General features: G+C 53.0%; 3 protein-coding genes across 3 annotated transcripts in view; 2 read left to right on the top strand and 1 right to left on the bottom strand.

Moving 5' to 3' along the window:
- The window catches only part of Myrf (myelin regulatory factor), a 31,999-nt gene extending 21,304 nt beyond the window's left edge, over positions 1-10,695 (top strand). The window contains 17 exon segments of the mRNA XM_028884281.2: positions 207-297; positions 663-863; positions 1,076-1,187; positions 1,640-1,749; positions 2,358-2,518; positions 2,598-2,670; positions 2,931-3,019; positions 3,300-3,368; positions 3,754-3,834; positions 4,017-4,102; positions 4,193-4,378; positions 4,605-4,856; positions 6,405-6,507; positions 6,711-6,785; positions 7,017-7,122; positions 8,178-8,252; positions 8,394-10,695. Of these exon segments, the coding sequence (XP_028740114.1) occupies positions 207-297; positions 663-863; positions 1,076-1,187; positions 1,640-1,749; positions 2,358-2,518; positions 2,598-2,670; positions 2,931-3,019; positions 3,300-3,368; positions 3,754-3,834; positions 4,017-4,102; positions 4,193-4,378; positions 4,605-4,856; positions 6,405-6,507; positions 6,711-6,785; positions 7,017-7,122; positions 8,178-8,252; positions 8,394-8,474 (1,951 nt within the window). The 3' untranslated portion in view covers positions 8,475-10,695.
- Positions 10,696-11,280: 585 nt separating this feature from the next.
- Tmem258 (transmembrane protein 258) lies at positions 11,281-13,199 on the bottom strand. The gene is made up of 4 exons (XM_028884346.2): positions 13,193-13,199; positions 12,702-12,811; positions 11,823-11,959; positions 11,281-11,387 (listed from the first exon to the last, which is right to left on the bottom strand). Exons 1-3 carry the CDS (start codon positions 13,193-13,195, stop codon positions 11,833-11,835), a joined length of 240 nt encoding a protein of 79 aa, XP_028740179.2. The 5' UTR covers positions 13,196-13,199; the 3' UTR covers positions 11,281-11,387; positions 11,823-11,832.
- A 6,467-nt stretch (positions 13,200-19,666) lies between these two features.
- On the top strand, positions 19,667-21,673 carry Fen1 (flap structure-specific endonuclease 1). Its single transcript, XM_028884309.2, has 2 exons — positions 19,667-19,674; positions 19,805-21,673. The coding sequence occupies exons 1-2, from the start codon at positions 19,667-19,669 to the stop codon at positions 20,931-20,933; spliced, it is 1,137 nt and encodes a 378-aa protein (XP_028740142.1). The 3' UTR covers positions 20,934-21,673.
- The last annotated feature ends 37 nt before the right edge of the window (positions 21,674-21,710 follow it).

Raw genomic sequence — 21,710 nt, 5'->3', positions numbered from 1 at the left:
ACTCAGGCTCAGAAGACGGATGTTTGAGTTCAAAAACAGTTCTGGGGCTCCTAGTGGTGGACCCAGAAAGGAATTTTGCCCCCTAGTGGAGGCTCCTGTTTCTCTTCTGGGATTCTGGGATAACTCCACCTCCTGGGGTGTGATGATAGAGTTAGGCTATGTGCCCAGGCACCCCTGAGTGTTACTGAGTCCCCGGTGTATCCCAGGTATTTCATGCTGGTGGTGGCCCTCCAGGCACATGCACAGAACCAGAACTACACACTGGCAGCCCAGATCTCAGAGCGCATCATTGTGCGGGTGAGAGTCATCTCCCGCCAGGGGCAAGACCTCCCTTGAGCTGGAAGAAATGGCATCAAGAAAATACTATGGGATGGGGTTGGGTTGATGTGCAGCTCTTGTTGGGCACTGGTTGTGTGCCCTTGGGCTTTGTGACCCTATCTAGGCCGCCGGGTCCTTTTCACTGTAAAACATGAAGGTGGCTCACACCTAGTAGTCTCCTGGGTCCCACAAGTGACTCAATGCTGTCACAATGGACAGGGCAGTTGATTGAACATGGTGGGGCAAGGAGACTTGACTAGGAAGGGTGTTCCTGGGGTTTCCCCTTTTCTCAGGGCCCTGAAGTTCCCCCTAACCAAGACTGATCCAGATCCAACTTGCCGTAGGCCTCTAACCCAGGCCAGTTTGAGAGCGACAGTGACGTTCTGTGGCAACGGGCACAGCTGCCAGACACCGTCTTCCACCATGGCCGTGTGGGCATCAACACAGACCGGCCAGATGAGGCCCTGGTTGTACATGGCAATGTCAAGGTCATGGGATCTCTCATGCACCCTTCAGATTTGCGGGCCAAGGAGCATGTACAGGAGGTAGGGTTGAGGCCATAGGTGAGGGGCAGTGCTGTGGGTGATGAGGAGGACCAGTGGGAAGGATGCCAGGGTAGGGGTGGGGAGGCTGACTCTGTACCCCTGTACCAGAGTCTCCCTTCCACACTGCAGCCCGCAGGCTGCCATCCAGCTGTCCCTGAGGCCTGCTGTGGAGGAGGGGAGGAGGCTTCAGCATGGGCTCTATCCCCTGGCAGGTGGACACCACTGAGCAGCTGAAGCGGATCTCGCGGATGCGGCTGGTGCACTACAGATACAAGCCTGAGTTTGCTGCCAGCGCAGGCATTGAGGCCACTGCCCCAGAGACAGGTAGAGATGCACCTGTGTCCTCAAGTCCTGACCAGTCTGTCCTGTCTCTTGGAGCCTGTTCCCAGAAGCCCCTGCATTGATCTTTGGAGTCCCACCCTCTGAAATATTGACCCATCTGCTACTGGACTATCATGCCTCCCAAGTCTTTGGATCCCTGCCCCTGGAATCATCATCCTAAACGTCACCTGGCCTGAAATCTTTGTCACACAGCATTCAGAGACTTTGCATCCTCTCAGAACCCCACCTCCTCCCCCTAAGACACTGCTAGGATCCTACCTTCCCCATAAATCTCACATCCTGAGCCTGGGAACTTCTAGGCTGTGAACAGTTGTCCAAGGGAGCCCCTGCTCCAGGGTTCCTCAAAACTCAGCTCTCAGGTACTTCTCCAGAAAGCTATGAGCAGCTATGGGCAGGACCCCCAGTCACACAACACACCCTTGGCTTGTCCCCAGGTGTCATCGCACAGGAAGTGAAGGAGATCTTGCCTGAGGCTGTGAAGGACACAGGAGATGTAGTCTTTGCCAACGGGAAAACCATAGAGAACTTCCTGGTAGTAAACAAGGTCAGTTATGGGGGACTGGATGAAGCTCTGGGACAGAGGGGTTAGCCAGCTGGGGGCACTGGCTGGCAGAGGGAGGAAGAACTTTCCTCCTAGTACCTCCAGAGTCCCTTCCCCACCACACAGGAAGGGGGCCAGTATTCAAGATGGAAGGACAAGTTGGGCACTGGAGGCTGTCTGGTACAGCGCAACCCACTGAGGTTGCGCTCCCCCGGCCCCCACCAGTTAAAAGAGGATAGCTCAGTGTGTCACGTAGTTGTCTCAAGACTCGAAGGTATGGTTTATTCTGAAGGGAATATCTGCACTTAGTGTCATGAACCTTGTGTACAGAAACAGACAGATGACACATTTTACCTGCCTGAGGGAGCAGATCCAAGGGCTGGAGCTGTGGCTTGAGAGAGGCAAGGCTGTTCAGCCCAGGCAGGGGACAAAAGACGTGCTGTGTGAACCAGGGCTTGGCTGGAGCCGAGGCCACTTCCAGGCAGGGATATTCCTAGGGCCTCTGTTGGCCGTGGAGAGTGGCAATTCTGCTCCTGCCCCCGTCCAGCCCACAGCTTGGGCACTTCTTGGGCTGCTGCTGGTGTCCTCAAGGCTGTTGTTGCCCGCGGCAGGAGCGAATCTTCATGGAGAATGTGGGAGCTGTGAAGGAGTTATGCAAACTGACAGACAACCTGGAGACCCGCATTGATGAGCTGGAGCGCTGGAGCCACAAGCTGGCCAAACTGCGTCGCCTGGACAGCCTCAAGTCAACTGGCAGCTCTGGCGCTTTCAGGTAGGGGTGCTGGGTGAGGTTGGGGGGCAGGAGAGACCTCCTCTGGGAAGCATCCTGACCCCTCGTCCTCTTCCTGCAGCCATGCAGGGAGCCAGTTTAGCCGGGCAGGCAGCGTCCCCCACAAGAAGAGGCCCCCTAAGGTGGCCAGTAAGGTGAGGCTGTGCAGGGTTGGGAGGCTCATAGGGCCAGGGCGTCCTTATCTCCACGGCCTCCCCCTTCCAGCTGGCGCCATTCCAACCCCGTCGACTCCAGCTCTAGCCCCTGCCCTCTCCGCTCTTGACCTTGAGGCCCTTCTGGCCCTTCCTGCTTCCTTTCCCTTTGACCGTGGAGAGTGGTGGTGGGGAGACCGGGCCAGGAAGGGGGGCTCCTAAGTCCACCATCTTCTGCTGTGTTCTCTCCTCTTGGTCGCCAGTCATCACCAGTGGTCCCAGACCAGGCCTGCATCAGTCAGCGCTTCCTGCAGGGAACTATCATTGCTCTGGTGGTGGTCATGGCCTTCAGGTGACTTGTCTCTCACATTCTGGGGAGGCTGCCAGAGAGAGCTGTCTACCCCAGTGGGTCAGATGTGCCTGGGTCCGGGCCCTGGAGCTGGGGAGGACCACGGACTGGGAATCAGGCAGCTGGGGTTGGGGAAGGTGGGCTGCCCAGTCTGTCTCCTCCCCCGGGGTCTGGGAAGGGCTATTTGCAGACATCCCCTGGGAAGACCACAGAGTCAGCCATAGAGAGACAGTGTTGGGTGGTGGCTTGCGTTCGGACAGTGACCCTTTTCTGTGGCTCCCAGCGTGGTGTCCATGTCCACACTGTATGTGCTGAGCCTGCGCTCCGAAGAGGACCTGGTGGATGCTGATGGGTATGTCCCTAGAGATCGGGCCGCTGCTAAGCTCTCTGGCCAGGTGGGACGAATGGAGGGTGGCCTGGGTCAGAGGCATCTCTCTCTAACGGGGTCCAGCCTTAGGCTTATAGTCTGCCAGAGCCTGTTGGGGTGGGAGGGGAGGTCTCCTGTTTAGTGGGTGCTCTCTGCAGGTCCTCTCTGGCCTGCTCAGTACTCCTTCAGGTAGTCAGTCCATCTGGAGAACACTTGGAGGAAGAAGGAGTGCCGGGAAGGAGGGCCGGAGCAGGACCTTGGGCTCTGTCTGTCACTGTCACGCCCCAGCTCCTGGGGCTACCTCTGACTGTGCCTTTTCTCTCTCCTCCCCTGTGCCTGTCCCCCTCCTGGTCTCTCCGTTGTCTCTTAGCTCTCTTGCCGTGTCCACTTCCTGTCTCCTGGCCCTGCTCCGGCCCCAGCATCCTGGGGGGAGTGAGGCCATGTGCCCATGGTATGTGTCCGACCAAGCACCCCTCCCTCCTCTGGCTCCTGCTACCTCCTTCCTGCTTCTGCTCCACATTCCCTCTCCACCACCTCCTGCCCACCCCTGCTTCTCTGGGACTCCCAGCCCTTCTGCCCCCTGACCTCGGGCTCTCCCTGTGCCTCTGAACCCAGCCTGCCCTTCGTTAGCAGGTCCAGCCAGAGCTTTGGAACCACGCAGCTCCGACAGTCCTCTATGACCACTGGCATGCCAAGCACACAGCCCTCTTTGCTGCTGGGTGCGTGTCTGGAGGGATGAGGTGGGGCAGGTGGCTGGGTGTGGGGCTCCAGTGTCCTCCTCCAGCTCATAGAGCTTCTGGCTTCCTCAGTTACCAATTCAGCCTCAGGTCCAGCTCTCCGCACCTTGGACCTGTGCTCCAGCCAGTCCTGCCCTGTCGTCTGCTGCTCCATTCCCACCTCCAGTCCTGTTACAGATCCTAGCCTTGGCCCCACGGCTACCCCTGCTCCAAGCCCCAGGCCCAGCCCCAGCCCCAGCCCCAGCCCCAATCACTCAGGTATGGATGTTTTAGGGGCAGGACCAGGGTGGGCAGGGATGTTTGGTATTATTTGCATCCAGAGAGAAAGGCCCCAGAGGGAAAGTGGGAGGGATTCCTGGATTGGAGGTTGGGGGAGGGGTCATGACCCCCAAGGGAACCAGGAAACACAAGAGGGTTCACAGAAGCCCAGGACAGGAGGCAGCTGGTTCTCCTTTTCTCAGCTTATCTTTGCTTCTGTCTATAGGCCCCAGCCAGATGGCCCCGCTGCCAGTCACCAACATCAGAGCCAAATCCTGGGGCATTTCAGCTAATGGCATCGGCTATTCCAAGCACTCCAAAAGCCTGGACCCTCTAGCCAGTCCTGTGGTCCCCTTTCCTGGAGGGCAGGGCAAGGGCAAGAACATCCCCAGCTTCGGTCTCCACAGTCGTGCCCGCAGAGGAGCCCCTCACCCCAGCCCAAGCCCTGACCAACTTGCTCAGACCCAGGGCCAGCTAGGTACTTGCCCCTCTCAACTCTTCATAGCCGGCCCAGCCACAAGGCTGCCTGGGCACAGAACTGTCAGTCAGCAGACACTAGGGATCAGGCCAGAAGCCTCATGCCGATCATGTCATTTAGTCCTCGCAACTTGGATGGAGCGATGGCCCAGGAGGCAAAGTACTTGCTTTGAACGCATAAAGTCCAAAGTTCGATCCCTAGAACATACCCGGTGTGGTGGCACACACTTGTAATCCCAGGGATAGCAAGATGGAGGCAGAGACCGGCAGATCCCTGGACCCCGCTGGACAGCTAGCCTAGCCTATTTGATGAAGTTCCAGCTAATGAGAGACCCTGTCTCGGACAAAAAGAGGAAGGCACTGTTGCCATGGTTCCAATGAGGAACTGGAGACTTAGGTGAAGGGTCATATAGCCCATCATCAGGCCAGCTAAAATTATGTCTCCACTTTGCCAAATTCCAGATCATGTTCATTCTGTCTCTATGCCAGGGTGGAGAGGATGAGGTACTAGGACCTCAGCCTCAAATCTTTGGTTTTAACCAAGGTAGAACTCTTTAGCACCAAAGTGTTCTTTCAGGCTGACTTGTGTGTATTCTCTGGGCTTCGAGCAGCCTTAACCAGTGTCTCTACACTGAGATGTGGGCTTCCTCACTTTGACTTTGTGGCTTAGCAAACAGAAACCTAGACACTGTGGGCTGTGCAGAGACAGATGTTCAAAGTGGTGGGGCAACCCCAAGGGTGGGGAGACACGCATGGCTCTACCTGAGTGTGCAGAGGTGAAAACACCTCAAAGTGATGGGTCCCCAGGAGTAGGGAGGGAGCTTACTCTAGGGTGACCAAGGAGGGAAGCAACCAGAGAAGGCTTCCCTAAGGAGGTGACATTGAGCCATCCTTGAAAGACATCTGGGGGTTGCCTATGAGGAAAGCCATCGTGTCTGTATCAGGTGGCTTCACAGGGTGTTGTGGGTGCTGCTAGAGACCTTGGGTTTAGGCCTCAAAGACTGAAAATGTACCAGGTCAAGCAAATGTTCAGAGGCCAGTGACCACAGCTTCCCACTTCTGGGGTAGAGGACTAGGCAGCAGCAAGCCCGAGACATTGAAATGCACACACATCCTCAACTCCCCGCTGCTTGTGACTCCTCGGAAGCGGGTTTGCTCAACGAGGACCCCATGCTGGAGGCAGCCCCAGTTATGTACGGCTCTCCTGCCCTTCCATGGCTGGTTTCTGGCTGCCAGGGTGGCCCCTGCCGAACCCCGGGCTGGGAAGAAATGTGTGTGGCCAAGAGCAGAGGCCTGAGAATGCGTTCCTGTACATTGCTGGTCCAGGAAAGACCTCTCTACCTGCTTCTGGGTGACTTGGTTCTGTGAAGGAGGCAGACCTCAGGCTCATAGGAACGAGCTGGTTCTAGAGCAGCTGGGAAAAGGGTGTGGTGTGATCCTGTTGTGAGGGCCTGGGAAGAAGACTTCCTGCTCTCACTGAGGTGTGAGTGGAAGTCCCAGTGGCTGTCATTTATAATTCTACCCTGTCCCCTCCCTCACTGCCCAACAGCCTCTCTTCTTACAGACCCAGTGCCATCCCTGACCTCCATCCAGCTGCTGGAGAATTCCATGCCTATTACTTCCCAGTATTGTGTGCCAGAGGATGCCTGCAGGTAGGCTGGGCTCCCTCCTGCCACTCCTAAGAGGGCCCCTCAGGTACCATGAGTCCAAGGATTTTGGATGCTCAGATCGTGGCCCCTTGGGGAGGAACTTTTCCCACAAGTTTGGGCAGGGCTTCTGTACAGAAGGAGGCTGAGGAAGAGAGAGGGGAGGCTGGCAAAGTGGCCTTGCTGAGGTACCATCTTTGCCCCTGTAGGCTTGGAAACTTCACCTACCACATCCCTGTCAGCAGCAGCACGCCCCTGCACCTCAGCCTGACCCTACAGATGAAGTGAGTGCTGGTGTCGGGGAGGGAGGGAACCATGAGGAAGCCTCCAGAGCCTCGGAAAAGTCAAAGCTGAGTGGTCCCTACGTTTCCTACACGGGGGGCCCAGGCTGCCTGGGGAAGGGCTGCTGAGGGGTTATACGCCCCTGCCTCACTGGAACGACACAGGATGGTGGGTGGGACTGGCTGTGTGGGAGATGATGGGAACCCCATTGCATTAACCCACTTATTCCCTAGTTCCTCTGCCCCTGTGTCCGTGCTGTTGTGTAGCCTGACGTCAAAGGAGGAGCCCTGTGAGGAGGGGGGCTTTTTGCAGAGGCTCCACCCCCATCAGGACACCCAGGTAGGGGCAGGGAGGAAGCTGTGCACTGGTCAGGGCTCAGACCTTCCTCTTCTCTGGGCAGTGATCACCAGATGATGGAAAGCAGAGTGCTAGGGTGTCTACTGGAACACACCCAGCTGGGCTCCTGTGTCTGGGGGACGGGGCCATGCGTCTCGGTCTTCATTCATCCATTCTGTTGGGCATCTCCATCCCCTGTGACAGTGGCCAAGGGAGGAGAGCTTATAGGGACTGATCTGGGATGAGCATGTAGTGCCCACTGCAGGTGGAGCTGAGCTCCCCACCCCCACCACCCCGGGAGGCAAGTGTGGAGTCCGCAGCCCTCAGACTCAGGGCAAGGCAGTGATTGACAGATGATGTTAGAAGAGCCCTGGGTTCAAGGTAGAAGGCTTCCTTGAGGTCCTGTTGCAGCCCAGCTCATGGCGATGTTTGCTCAGTTGTGTTTATTCAACAAGTATCTGTTCAGGCCTCTCTTGTCTCCTTTCCTGAGCTTCCAAGAACCTGTTCTCCAGGGAGGGAGAGAAGACATGCATAAAATACCTTGAGCTGAGGAGGGAGTAGATGAGGGTCCCAAGGGAGGAGAGGAGATCCATGGCCTTACAAAGAGGGACACTTAAGAGCAGAGGGACAGCCCATGAGTCACTTTTAGCAGTGGGGCTCTGGCCTAAACCCACACAACACAGGCCAAGTCAAAGCCTTAGGTAAGACAGGTAAGCTGTTCACGGCTGGTCCCCATGCCATACTGTGATAGATAGCCACAAAGACCTGGGGTTGAACCCAGCTCTGCCATATGTGCATCTTGAGGGAGGCAAGTGACTGTTTCCTGTCTGAGATGCAGATGTTAGCAGTTGTGGGCAGGGTTAATGAGATACTTGCACAAGCCTAGCGCACAGGGAGCTACAAGACAAAGGGAGGCCAGGGCTGGGAAAGGCAGGATGTGGAGGGTGGCTGCCCCTGCTCTAAGTGGAATATGCTCACCCTGGGCTGTAATAGCCATGGTGAGAGGAGTGATGGTTAGGACAAGGCTGCCCTGACCTTTCTCTTCCTTCTCTCTCGAGGGCACCTCTCATCGGTGGCCAGTGACCATCCTGTCCTTCCGTGAATTCACATACCACTTCCGGGTGGCATTGCTGGTGAGCACACAGGCCCTCCTGCCCACAGAGGCAGAGGGCGCGTCTATGCCGTGTGGGGCTTGGGAGAAGAATGAGGGCTTTGGGAAGCATGGTGGGGCTTGGGGCAACCACCTCCCCCATCCTCACATCCCTTCTGCACAGGGTCAGGCCAACTGCAGCTCAGAGGCCGGCATCCAGCCGGCCACAGACTACTACTTCCATTTCTACCGCCTGTGTGACTGAGCTGTCTCCCGAGGCAGGGCCACAGCTGGGATCGGTTCCCCTGGGCCCTCAACACTGGACGCCAATGTGTTACACTGGAGCCTGCTGCAGGCCAGCTTTCTGCTCTTCCCTGCCTCCCTTGACTGGGGAGACTGGAAATCTTCACACTGGAGCTTCTGGGCAAGCTGGTCACCCTCACACAGCAGAGGGGGCTAGAGTGACCAGCATCCTGGGCCTTCCTTCTGGCCACCTCCTTGGGGCAGCACAGGACCAATTCATGGCTGTCTAGATATGGTTGCTGGAGGCTGGGTGCAGGGCCCTGTAGGCACGGGGAAGCTACGGCCCCGACTGGTCCACTCCCTCTCTCCTTGCCTTTCCTTATGAGCTGTGGTGGAGAGAAGGCCTATGAGGGTTGGACCCAGACCTGTAACACCTAGCTGGACCCCATGAGTCCATGGAGAGCTGATAACTCTCACCCTTTATGCTGTTCCCAGGAGGGACAGCTTGGTAGTAGACCTTCTGGGGTTTGACTGTTACACTAGACCTGGATTTCTAAGCTTTAATGTGGTTGGTTCAGGAGAATTCTCCCCAGGAGAGATTAGCTCTTAAGAATCCCTGAGGCAGTCAGGGCCAGCCCTGGATGGCTGGAGAAGCTGCCCTTGTGCCTTAAGTCTACTGGTGCCGGATGGAGCCACCCTCACAGACCCTCACGGTGGGGCCAATAGGTCAGGTAAGCCTTGGACCCCCGAACTTGGAGTATCCTAGAAGGGGAGGTGCCCTTGTGAGCTCCCAAGATCTGTGTTCCTGGGAGTTGCCCAAGCTCATGATGGAGTTAGTAACATGATCATTCTCTGAGCAGAGGAGCGGGAATCCCTGCAAGCAGGAGGCTGGTTTCCGCTGGAAGGTGGATGCAGATAACTTTTATCAATGATGTAATTACTAAATGCACTTAAACCAGGGCAGCAAGGAGTAGGAAGGAGCTGGAAAGCTGAGTGGGCCTCAGCTTAGAGGGACACTAGTAGACAGGAAGACCCTGGTCCCCTCCAGATCAAAGTTCCTCTCTCCAGGCTTGGATCCATGCTCGGTGGGCCCCATCTCCGCCTCTTCCACCCCCGAGAGAGGAGTGGTGGGTTTGGGTTAAAAGATTGTACTCAAGTGACAGCTTCAGCATTTCTTAGCAGCACCTGCAGCATTCTGAGGTCACGTGCAGCTCCTGGAAAGAGTGCTGCAGTCGTTCAGCCACATGTCATGGGGTCAGCAGTGGGAGGGGAACGGCTCGTACCTTGCTGTATTCTGACCCTGGGGACACCTGGCCTTGCCTTTTCCAACCTCCCATTCTCAGCTCTCAACGGGAGGCCTTTCTATAGGGGAGCTGAGTCCGAGAAGCCTATGAACCACGGTGGGTCCTGCCATGATCTCAAAGCACTTATCCTCAGGATAGGGAAACAGCAGGGCTACCTTGCCCCCAAGCTTTCTCCCCGACTTGGCTCCACTCCTTCGTTCTGCCATAGGAATCATGGTCCCCCCAACGGGCCATGCCTGCCTTAAACCACTTTGTTCTGCCCTCCCACAGGGTAGTTCTTCCTGCAGTGCCTAAGACTGTCCAGCCCCATGGCTTTTAGTAGCATGCTGGAGCTCCCTCACCAGAGGGGGACGTGTTCTTGGACTGTGGCCCCTCAGTCCTTAACTGGAAAGTGACCCTCCACTACCCCTGGAGTCCATCTGGACACAGCCAGCCTAGGCCCATTGGCAGCTGCCTGTTCGCATACCTGGGGAGCGGTCCTCAGTGTGAGTTGGGGCCAAACGTGGGCTCCAAGCTGCTTGAGGGGGTCAACCTTGGACCAAAGTTGCCTTAAGCCCCAAGTGTAAAAGGGCTTAGGGGGAGGTAAAAGGGCCACAGGTTGGAAGCTGACAGCCTGGCTGGTCCCCCCTTCCTCTCCCTTCTGGTGTGTTCCTATAGCCACTGGGCTAATCTCCCCTTGCTTTAAGCTGTATATTGGCCCCCAGGACAGACCCCTGCCCATGATTGACCCCTTAGTGGCCTGTGTGTTCCTAGTGTCTCCCTTGCCGTTAACTCCCCATCTTCTCCCTGAGCTCTGACTCCTATTTATCATGTACTGACTCTGAGGAACGCAGAGGGAAGCCACTGGGCCTACTTGCTTCCTGTCCCCGAAACTGTCCTTTTCTTCTGAAGTAAATATACATATATAAATAAATGTATAAATACTGCTTTGTATCTGAACTTGCCTCCTGGCGTCTTCTTGAGATTGTTCTGATGGGAGGGGAGCCATCTCAGGCCAAGCTGGCTAGAATCTAGTTTCTGAGGGGCCTAGAATATCCTGGCCCCCACACCAGAGGGCCAGAGGGTCACTCCAGATCTTCATGCCCCTCATTCTTGGATTTGAGGGTTGGGTTGGCCACATAACACCTCCAGCAAACCTTCTCCACAAACCTGCCACTACCCACCTAGAAAGAATCTAGCTAAGGGAACAGGTTGAGCCTAGCTAAGTTTGAACAGGTTGAGCCTAGAGGACCACAGCCCACAGAAGGGTGGCTGAGTTCAGAGAAGACTGGCCCAGGGTAAAACTGACTGGAGAAGTTTGTTCAAAAACAACTTAAAAGCAGGCCTGGACCCTTCCTATTGACAGGTAAGCCTCAAAGTAACGACAAGACGACACTGCACACAGCCCTGGCCCACGAAGAGAACACCAACTCCCAGCATCAGGTGAAAGGCAGCTGGGAAGTGGGAAAGGGTGGGAGTTTAACAGTCAAGGAGACCCCAGTGCCCTGCCGCCGCCCCCCACCCCCCGAATGGACATGAGGCAGGTCTGTCACACATCTGTCTTTATTGTAAACAGCAGGTGGGACACTTGTAGCAATGGTAAAAAATTAATTTACAAAAGCAGGGACTTGGTGAAGCTGCCTGGTGGGTACCTGGAAGAGGAAAGCAGAATTGAGAATGAGCCCAGTGACCTTCTACAGCCCCTCCCTGTAGCCCTGTGCTCCCTGAGCACGAGGGCTGTGCAAGAGTCCCTGAAGACGGTCACCAGAATGATCTTCAGTAACCTGTTTGGTGCTTATCTGTTTTAATTCCCAGATCCTTTCCAAGTCACTGGTAGGACTTGGGAGAACGCAGATGTAAAAACACAGGTAGCCCTCACCCACAGCCCTACCAAGTATACCCCAAAGCTCGAGTGAGGCCTTGAGTAATGTGGAGAACTCAGAACTGACACACCAGGTCACACTTGGCTCAAATCCCCAGGAGGGTGGGGAGTGACCTGATGTACCCCAGTGTTTCTGTCCCCATGACCCACTGATATGACTGTAGGAGGCTTCTTCAGGCATGTACCAGCTTGTTACAGCTCTTACCCTTGGGGACTCATACGTAGATGCCAACCCAGAGCAGGAGGAAGAGGACTCCAAAACCCATGAAGAGTGAGGCCACCAAGGAGATGAGGAGCTCTTTGTAAATATCACGTGTGTACTTGGTGGAGGTGACCTCGTAACTAGGAGGACAGTTAAGGAGAAGCAGAGAGAGCTGGGCAGTGGTGGTGCAGGCCTTTAATCCCAGCACTTGGAAGGCAGAGGCAGGCAGATCTCTGTGAGTTCAAGGCCAGCCTGGTCTACAGAGCGAGTCCCAGGACAGCCAGGGTTACACAGAGAAACCCTGTCTCAAAAAACAAAAACAAGACAAGCAAAGATAGACTACAGTGAAGGAGCTGTCTAGGATCACTCCGTGTGGGAAACACAGGCTAAGGGCTTCCTGGGAGGCTTGTCTGGCTTGGTGCAGCCAGGCAGAGGGGGCCAAGAGATGACACAGGCTCTGATGCTCCACAACACGAGGAAAAGAAGCCCACCGTGGTTAGGCCAGTCACCTCTAATCACACCTTACTCACGGTACAGCTAAGACTAGGCACCACACTTCCTGACACTTGAGCACATCCCTGCTTAAATCACCTTCCTGCTGGTGCAGTCGTGGATGCCTATAATCCCAGCACTCTGCTAGAGGCTGAGGCAGGTGGACCCTTGTGAGTTTCAGGTCAGCCTTCTGAGTTTTCAAAACAAAACCAACCCCCTAAATACCAACAAACCACCTTTTGAACCTTAGTTCTGTCTCAAGAACAAACTGAACTAACGTCTCAACCCCACCTAAAGGAAAAAGTAGCAAGGTGTAGTCACCCAATGTGGTTTCTCCCTCAGTTCTTTGGCCACTAATTCTGGCTCCCTGGCTGTTCAGTAAAAGGATACACGAAGAACCAGGCGGTGAAGAACATGCCGATGGCCAGAAGTACCACAGTCAGGTGTGGGAAGACAGCCGGGTTGACCGGGCTGGTGTACCTACTCATGGCCTCGAGCTCCTAGGGAAGAAAGGAGATCAATCTTAGTTTCAATCTGGGGAGACTCTGGAGCAGCTATGTACTACTGAGACTGTTAGAGGCACACTTCAGCCTGGGAAGTGGAGAACTCCTTCAAGTGATTCACTATGGGAATGGAAATTCCAAGTAACTGTGTGTGTGTGTGTGTGTGTGTGTGTGTGTGTCTATACATATGTGTGTGTATGTATATGTGTAAGCATTTTTAAAGTTTATAAATTTAGCTACTCTGCATGTGTGTGGGTGCAGCATGGGGAGGTCAAAGGACAACTTGCAAAGGCTGGTTTTCTCCTTCCTTCATGTGGATCCCAGGGACTGACCTCAAGTCACCAGGCTTGACACAGCAGGCATATTTACCTGCTGAACCATTTTGCAGGTCAGCTTCCCTACCCACTTTCGTTTTAAATTTGTGAGGGGGTTAAAGGACAACTTTCTCAGAGTCGCCTTCTGCTGTGTTTGAGGCAAGGTCTCTTTTTTCTGTTTTTTTTTTTTTTTTTTGAGGGTGGTCACTGTGACACACACTCCAGGTTAGTTGGCCCTCAGGCTTCTGAGCACTTCTCCTGCTTCCATTTGCCATCTTGCTATGAGTTCTGGGGTTACGACAACTGGCTTTTAAAAATAACGTGGGTTCTAGGATCCAAACTTAGGTTAGGCTTGCACACCAAACCCTTTTACACACTGAACCATCTCCCCAGCCTTACAATCACATCTTAAAGTAGGGATGTGACAGGCTGTGTGGTAGAAGATTTGCATAGCATACACGAAGTCTTACGTGTGATCCCCAGCACTGGAAAAACAAAACAAAACAAAAACAGTAACAAAGCACGGAGGTGGCAGCTTTTCTTTCCATGAGATAAGAAGAGAAGCTGAGTCAGAGGCTCAGGTATAGAAAGGGATGGAGATAAATAGCTCTTAGGGTTTTCTGGCCAGTGACCACTAAGACAATCATGGATCTGTCTGGAGAAAAAACACATAAAGAAAAAGCTTGCCCACAATCTCCACTGCTTTTGGACCTGTGTCCAGACTCTACAAGACACAACTCTGTGCAGGAAGACCAAAGCTGCACCCTAGATCTCAAGTTCTATTCAGATAAACTCTTTACGCGTAAAGCGCTTAGGGGAACCGGGGACCATGCTCTGGCATGAAGAACAGATAACTTATATGTGGGAATATTATCAAAGCGTTGGGAAATAAAAGAACATTGGTTCTTTATATTTTACTTGAAATCCAAATGATTGGAGTTTATGAGTTAGTAGGTTACTATCAGTGACAGCTAAGTGTTTTCACCACACGGTCTTGATTCTGAATTTCGCGAGCAGTGGAGGATGAAATGTTGACACTCAATCTAGTTTACTTATCGCCTACGGACTAGAGTAAACACTCGAATAGGTTATTTGTTTTATTCTAGCGATCGCAGAGAAGGATTATGAGAGAGATGCCCCGTGAAGGGCTAAACCAGTAAAGTTCATGTACATATATTATAAACTTCTATGTCACTTGATTGTTCGGACTACACACGTTAGCGCAATTAGCTATCTAAAAGGTCCAGGATACATAGCAACCCAAGAGCGATATACGAAGCGAAAGCTCATGTTCTAATGAGAGAGAGAGGAAGTTCAATTAATCAGTATAACATATGAGTCGTTATGCACCTTTGCCCCTCTATAACAAAGCAAATGACGATGTGGGGGCGATGTTATGGAGCCTCAAATTGCACGCCATGTGTTTGGCAAACAGGAAGTCGACCTTCAAAATGATAAGAGCGACATCATGAAGTGCATGATCGAGTTATAAACCCGAGAACTGATAGACCAGTCACTTACGTCGGAGACGTGGGCATGTAATAAGAGAGGATCCACATGGATAATAGATGAGATCACGAAGGCGTAGTACAGCACGCACCTGGTGAGAGCTCCCCAGCAGACCAGACAGTAAGCTGCCTGCGTGAGTTCATGTCGGAGGCAGCGGAGTAATGAAATAGTCCCTATATATGTCATCAATGGTCAGCTGTAGAGATAGGGGAGATATGTCTGACGACGACTATCACCTGATGCTACTAGAGAAAGAGCAGATAACAAATGCGCAGAGAGAAAGACGTTATTCAATACTGATGACTGTCGCACCACACTCAGTGCACACACAGTCCATTTACTAAATCACGAAGCTCAGTAAAAGGCTTGTCATGGATCACCTGATTCATTACACTATGTGGGGCTATGGCATGTGTTACACCAGACCCCTAAACATGGGATCCCGCAGTCGGCAGAGCAGCGACGTCGAGCTAGGCAGCGGAGGGGAGCGCGGCTCCGCGGAAGAACTTGTGACCGGACCATCCGAGGGATTCCCTGCGCATCACAGCCTATAGACCCCTACCTTTATCTCACGAGAGTCATTGACCCTCGCACAGGATAAATCACACGTCGAGCACCGATCTAGAGGAATGAAATCACAGTGGCAGGCACGCAACGCGTGCGTATGAGCCAGAGAAGATCCCTTGCCAGCGTCGGCAGGATTGAGTTCGGACGTTTGTAGTCCGTGGCTTCAAGATGTACGCGGTAGGACCTGGGGAGTCGTAGTGCAAGGAGACTCGGTCTGGATGATGCGAGGCAACCATTAGGTCGGTACTGTGGGGAGGGTAGTAGGCCAGGGATCTCTTTTATGATCACGTTGCCCGAGGAGATAACGACGCCACTATCCGAAGCTAGCGTGCTGACAGGTAGGGCGGGGTCTGCACTAACATTTTCGCCACGGAGTCATGCTTCGTCGGCGGTGGAGTCAGAGGACCGAGGCAGCTGTGAGAGCGCGTGCGAAGTCGGGAGCTTTCGGTTCGCGCATAGAAGCGCGGGCTAGGGACTGTCCTAAGGACGCTGGGGACCAATACCGGAACACAACATAGTTGCCGATGACGCTCGCAGTGTCGATAGGGAGAAGCTTTTGCGGCTAAGACGTACTCTGAAAGTCGGCGCAGATATAAGTCGACGGAGGCTAGACGCCTAGGCGGCCCGATTGGATACCATTGCGAGCTAGGGGGGGGGGGGCGGGGGGGGGGGGGGGGCGGGGGGCGGGGTGGAGGGGTGGGGGGAGTAGGGGGGGAGGGGGGGGGGGGGGGTGGGGGGGGCGCGGGCTATATTGACGAGCCTCACCTCTCTGTCTTACCGGTAGGAAGCGATATTATTTCTTTTACCCCTGTGAGGACTCATCAGCCTGTACCCCAAACCACTAGAAGAGCGACTGTTCAGGCCTTTCTGCCTGAGTCTGGCGGGGTACTAGAGCGACGTAAGACCGATATCTTGGGTTTTGCTAGGTTTGGGGGAAAACGCGGGTCGAAGAGGGACGAGAAGTTTTGTTAGTGGACTGATCGGACCACACGGAACTCGAACGTCATGTACATACCCGCCCACCCTGGGAAGAACCAGAGCCTGTTTTTCTCCCAGGAGGCCTTGATGATTGGATGTTAGGGAGAGAGGGGTGGTTATTGTAATACTCAATATCTTAGGAATTGTGGGATCAAAATGTACTGCTGACATCACGCAAGATAACACTGCTTCTTTTTCTCTTATCGTTTTTTGGGGAGTGGGGGCGTGGTTTATTTGTTGTCAAGTAAGACAACTGATGATTATTTTTGTTGAATTGATAGACGGCTGGTTTCTTATTTTATAATGTTATATTCAGTGGGTGTTTTAGGCCGTGCATGCATGATACTCTTAGAGGGTGTCAACGATAGTCCCCGGAGAATAGGAGTTCAGACAGATGTGAGCTGCCTCATTTGGACGACTGTGAGTATTGTAACTCGGTCCTCTGGAAGACAAGCCAGTGATTCTTAAGCACCCCTGAGCATCTCTCAAGCCCCTGAGCACTTTGCTTTCTATATTTTAGGCCGGGGGGGTTAGGAGGGGGTGTTTGGAAAAAGCCGCTAGGACGATTTCTGGATACAAGGAGTATGAATATATCTGAAGAGACTGGCCCAGTTAATAACGGTGGGTGGTTGATCACCGTTGACCTTGGCGGCGAGTTTTTATGTATCCTCACCTAAGCCATGGATCATATTTAAGGCTTCCATACTGGAAGGTGGCGGGCTGGATGTGTTATCCGGCTAAGAGGAACAGAAAGGGTCTCCGACACTGCCTGTGTGAACGAACTGAGGCTCACACTGTCTTGATAATATGACGTCCAGCGTGAAAAGGTTAGGCGGTAATGTGAAGTGTGTTTTATAATCAGAGGGTCTGAATGGGGAATCATGCCCGCTACCACAGGCATATACGGTGTGGAGTGGTGGCTCATCTTCAGCATTACTGAGGGTGGTCGCCTTAGACCTAGTTATGAGCGATAAGCAGGAAATGATTCTGTCTATGTTTTTACTGAACTCAGTATCCGACAGCGAAGGATCATGGGATGACTTATATTGTGATTCACAGGAAGTATGAAGAATCTCGGATGTCCTCAGTTGCAGCAGGCCACTGGCGTAGGTGTTGAGGTCCTGTAAGTCAGTGACCCAGTGTGTTCTATCACAAGATCGATGAAGCATTCGTCCGTCAGCATCCATGTCACACACCCACTAGCTCATCCACACCAAGTGGTTTCACAGATGAGAGCGACTGGATTCAATAGCTGGATTTTTATTTGATTGTTAAGTGCCAAGGGCATCCACACGGCAACTTCAAGCGATCACCAGTTGAGCCTACATCCTCGTCCCTAAGGCTGAAACCTTTTGACTGGCTTGTATTTCAATACGGGGGAACCACAGTAATCACCAAATCCTATGGAGAAGTGAGGAAAGGAAGGGCAGAAAAATGACACTAGGCTGAGCAATAGATGAGACGGCAGGCTTTCCATTAGGTTTCCCTCTGCATCAGGTAGAATTATGCGCAGCGCGTATAGCTGAGGTATTTGGTGGGGGGATCGGAGGGGTTATATAGTGTCATTAGTTTCATGAAAGTTAGATAAGATTACTTCTTATTGTGTGCACACTATCATAGTGGGCAATGCAAAATGAACCTATAGGTAAATACTCATCGTATTTAAAATCATTCATTACCTGCATTTACACAAAAATGACTGGATATAAATTGCCATGAACAATCAAGAATAAAAGTGACAATCATAGCCGATCACTCTCCATCATACCCTATAAGTAGGAAGAAGGGCTGTTGCTCTGTATGTATTTGAGCATACTCGAGTAAGTCGCTGTCCTGAAGCTGTGTATAAGCGTGTGCGCGTCAAGATGATGTGATAGTCGCTTGAACTCGAGGACGCATCCACCTGTCTCCTCAGCCTTTCCGGAGTCTGACCTCCAGAACCGAGTGATGCTCTTACTGACGCACACCACATGTCACGCCACTCTCTTTATGCTTAACACGCCCATTCGCTCATGTCACCACTCAATGGCTTTTGTTTGTTTTTCGAGAGCATTCCGTTCGCTGACATGTGAGAGTAGAAGTACCTTAGGCTGCCTGGGACTTGTAAGTTAGACTAAGCGGTGGCCGCTTGAACACTCCAGATCCACCTTGGTAGCCTCTCGACTTTCTCTAAGGTGCGGATTAACAAGGCTATTGCCCATTGCCCAGTGTGGTGGCTCGCACAGCCACCTTTAACCTCACAGCGAGCACGACATTGAGCCACCGAGAGAGAGCAGAAGTCTCTGTGAATGGGTTACCAGGAGCCTCTATGTACGTCTTCTATCGGTAAATGAGTTCTAGGAATACTCTCGGGCTATCAAGAGAACCGCGTCTGTGCATCTCCATCATAAGTATCCACCGCCCCCACCCACCCCAAGCGTATGATGCATCACTCACCAATTGGCCTCACCTACCTCATGCCTCTACTCCTTTACATTACTGCAGGTCTATTTTACCCAGCAAAATCAAACTGACAATTCAGTACTGAAGCGTGAGAGAGAAGAGCAACGTAATTTGAGCGAGCGGCAGATCATACAGTGTGTGAGCAATCAGTATTACATGTGTCTCCTGGTGTGATAATTACGCAGTTTTGGCGGCACAGGCCAACAGAGTTGATGGAGAGTGAGAGACGCAGTAGAATCTGCAAGTAGACTTAGCGTAGGTGCGCGCTCACGCACTAGCTTGCACCAGCCAATCTGAGAGGACGCACACACTCGTGTGACGAGCAGCCAAATGCTTATTGAGTTTATGAGGGTTCAACGGTTCAGACTAGTCTGGTGGGAGAAGCACAGGAGGAGGACTATACAAACTCCCCCACAGCAATCCATGCTGAATGACCAGACTGCAGAGACAACTGGATGTGAAGGTAGCGGGAGACAGCCAGAGCATCATTCATCCAGTCGCACGTAGTGGGGTACATCGCACTTCACCGAGGTATATCTCGGACTATGAAGAGAGCAGAGTGCAGGACAGGGGATCCATAGGTAAATTGCACTAGGGTAGAGGTGTTTACTCTGGAGAGCAACATTCAGCGGTGAGGAGTAGAAGAGAGCGATGTGACTGTAAAAATGACAGGCTGGAGCCACGCAACTCTTGTCATTCTGTATCCCGACTTAGATTGAGGATGAACGGTGAAGTGCGCTTATGTGTGACAAAGCTTGTGCTTGTTTATTATCGAGGTAGCTCTGCTTAGAGTTGACGTGTCATCGGTGGACACTGACAGGGTCTCATACCTAGAGCACAGCCATTCTGGTTGCTGCTCGTTCAATTAGGTCATGCTCCCTTATGAGTAGGTAGGTGAGTGAGAGCTGCATAGATTCTTGAGTAATGGTGACTAATCTTGTTCAACGCTTGATCTGCAAGTCTTCGAGCTAGTACTGCGCGGTCTTCTAGTACGGTCTTGTCGGTTCTCTGTGAAAGTAAATTTGATTATTTAAACGTGAATATGATCGGGTATGTTGTCTTAATTTATAGCACAACCTTTGGATTCACCTGTTTCTCGCAAGATCCCCTCTTCACTGCATCACTTATGTGTTTAGACCATATGCTCCTTGTGTTTACAGTAATGGGGAAGTGCTCCAAGGCTTGCCAAACTAATTGCTGATGTGGCTCCCAGTGCCATCCGGGAGAATGACATCAAGAGCTACTTCGGTCGCAAGGTGGCCATTGATGCCTCCATGAGCATTTACCAGTTCCTCATTGCTGTTCGTCAGGGTGGGGATGTGCTGCAGAACGAGGAAGGGGAGACCACCAGCCACCTGATGGGGATGTTCTACCGTACCATCCGCATGATGGAGAACGGCATCAAGCCTGTCTATGTCTTCGATGGCAAACCACCACAGCTGAAGTCAGGTGAGCTGGCCAAACGAAGTGAGAGGCGCGCTGAGGCCGAGAAGCAGCTGCAGCAGGCCCAGGAGGCTGGGGTAGAGGAAGAGGTGGAAAAGTTCACCAAGCGGCTGGTGAAGGTCACCAAGCAACACAATGATGAGTGCAAACACCTGCTGAGTCTCATGGGCATCCCGTACCTCGATGCACCCAGTGAGGCGGAGGCCAGCTGCGCTGCCCTGGTGAAGGCTGGCAAAGTCTATGCTGCAGCCACGGAGGACATGGACTGCCTCACCTTTGGCAGCCCCGTACTAATGCGACATCTGACTGCCAGTGAGGCCAAGAAGCTGCCCATCCAGGAGTTCCACCTGAGCCGAGTCCTGCAGGAGCTGGGTCTGAACCAGGAGCAGTTTGTAGACCTGTGCATCCTGCTGGGTAGTGACTACTGCGAGAGTATCCGGGGCATTGGGCCCAAGCGGGCCGTGGACCTCATCCAGAAGCATAAGAGCATTGAGGAGATTGTGCGGCGGCTGGATCCCAACAAGTACCCTGTTCCAGAAAACTGGCTCCACAAGGAAGCTCAGCAGCTCTTCCTGGAGCCTGAGGTGCTGGACCCCGAGTCTGTGGAGCTGAAGTGGAGTGAGCCAAATGAAGAGGAGTTGGTCAAATTCATGTGTGGGGAAAAGCAGTTTTCTGAGGAGCGAATTCGCAGTGGGGTCAAGCGACTGAGTAAGAGCCGCCAGGGCAGCACCCAGGGCCGCCTAGATGATTTCTTCAAGGTGACCGGCTCACTCTCCTCAGCTAAGCGCAAGGAGCCAGAACCCAAGGGGCCTGCCAAGAAGAAAGCCAAGACTGGGGGAGCTGGGAAGTTCAAGAGGGGAAAATAAATGTGTCCTCCCCTCCATTGTCCCCGGACCCGATGTCTGCTTCATACCCTCAGTGTTCACTCCTCTTCTGGAAGAGAGGCTGCTTCTTCCCCAGAACTGCCTTCAGAGCCTCCCCTTGATGTTGCGGCAGGAAGGACAGCTTTGCTTGTCCTCATTTTTAGCTCAGGAATGATGTCAGGCTCAAACCACTTCTCAGGCAGGCTATCGGACACTGCACCCATTGTGCTGTGAAACTGAAAGCAGCACATTTGAAAGAAGCAGATAAAGATGGTCTGGGTGGGAGTGTGGGAGAGGATTCCCTGGCTGGCTGCTGTGGGTGGGGTGACTGTAGACCTTGACTGTTCTTCAGCCCCCAGCCCAGGCTTAGCTGATGGAAGGAGGAGCTGTGAGGAGAAGGGGCAAGCAGCTAGGCGTCGGCTGACAGCGGCCTCGATTTCTGACTGCCTGTGTCTTGTGGGTCTCCAGTGCTTTTTCAGGGGAGGGAAGAGGCAATGTTGTAGATTTGGGTTTGTAGTTTTGTTTTTGTCCCGTTCCTCTCCAGTGCTGGGAACTGAACCCAGGGCAAGGCAAGCAAGCAAGCATACCACTGACTGTAGCCCTGAGGGACACTGTTCTGATGGCCTTTCTGAGGCAATCAATTGAATTGAGGTTTTGGGAGAAGCAGCTATTGTTCATGTGCTATTTCTATTTTAATAGATGTGAAGAGAAAAAAAATCAATAAAATTATAAAAGTGACTGACCAGAATGTGGTGTTCTTTGAGGACATTTGAAAACACC

Source organism: Peromyscus leucopus, chromosome 1 (assembly GCF_004664715.2).
Source record: "Peromyscus leucopus breed LL Stock chromosome 1, UCI_PerLeu_2.1, whole genome shotgun sequence".
Taxonomy (NCBI): domain Eukaryota; kingdom Metazoa; phylum Chordata; class Mammalia; order Rodentia; family Cricetidae; genus Peromyscus; species Peromyscus leucopus.
The sequence above is the reverse complement of the archived record's forward strand: the minus strand, read 5'-3'. Positions and strand labels throughout refer to the sequence as shown.

Coding starts and splice junctions, on each gene's coding strand:
- Tmem258 (XM_028884346.2), bottom strand. Junction 11,960..12,701: donor TTCACCGCCTGGTTCTTCGT/GTATCCTTTTAC, acceptor CTGTCCTCCTAG/TTACGAGGTCACCTCCACCA.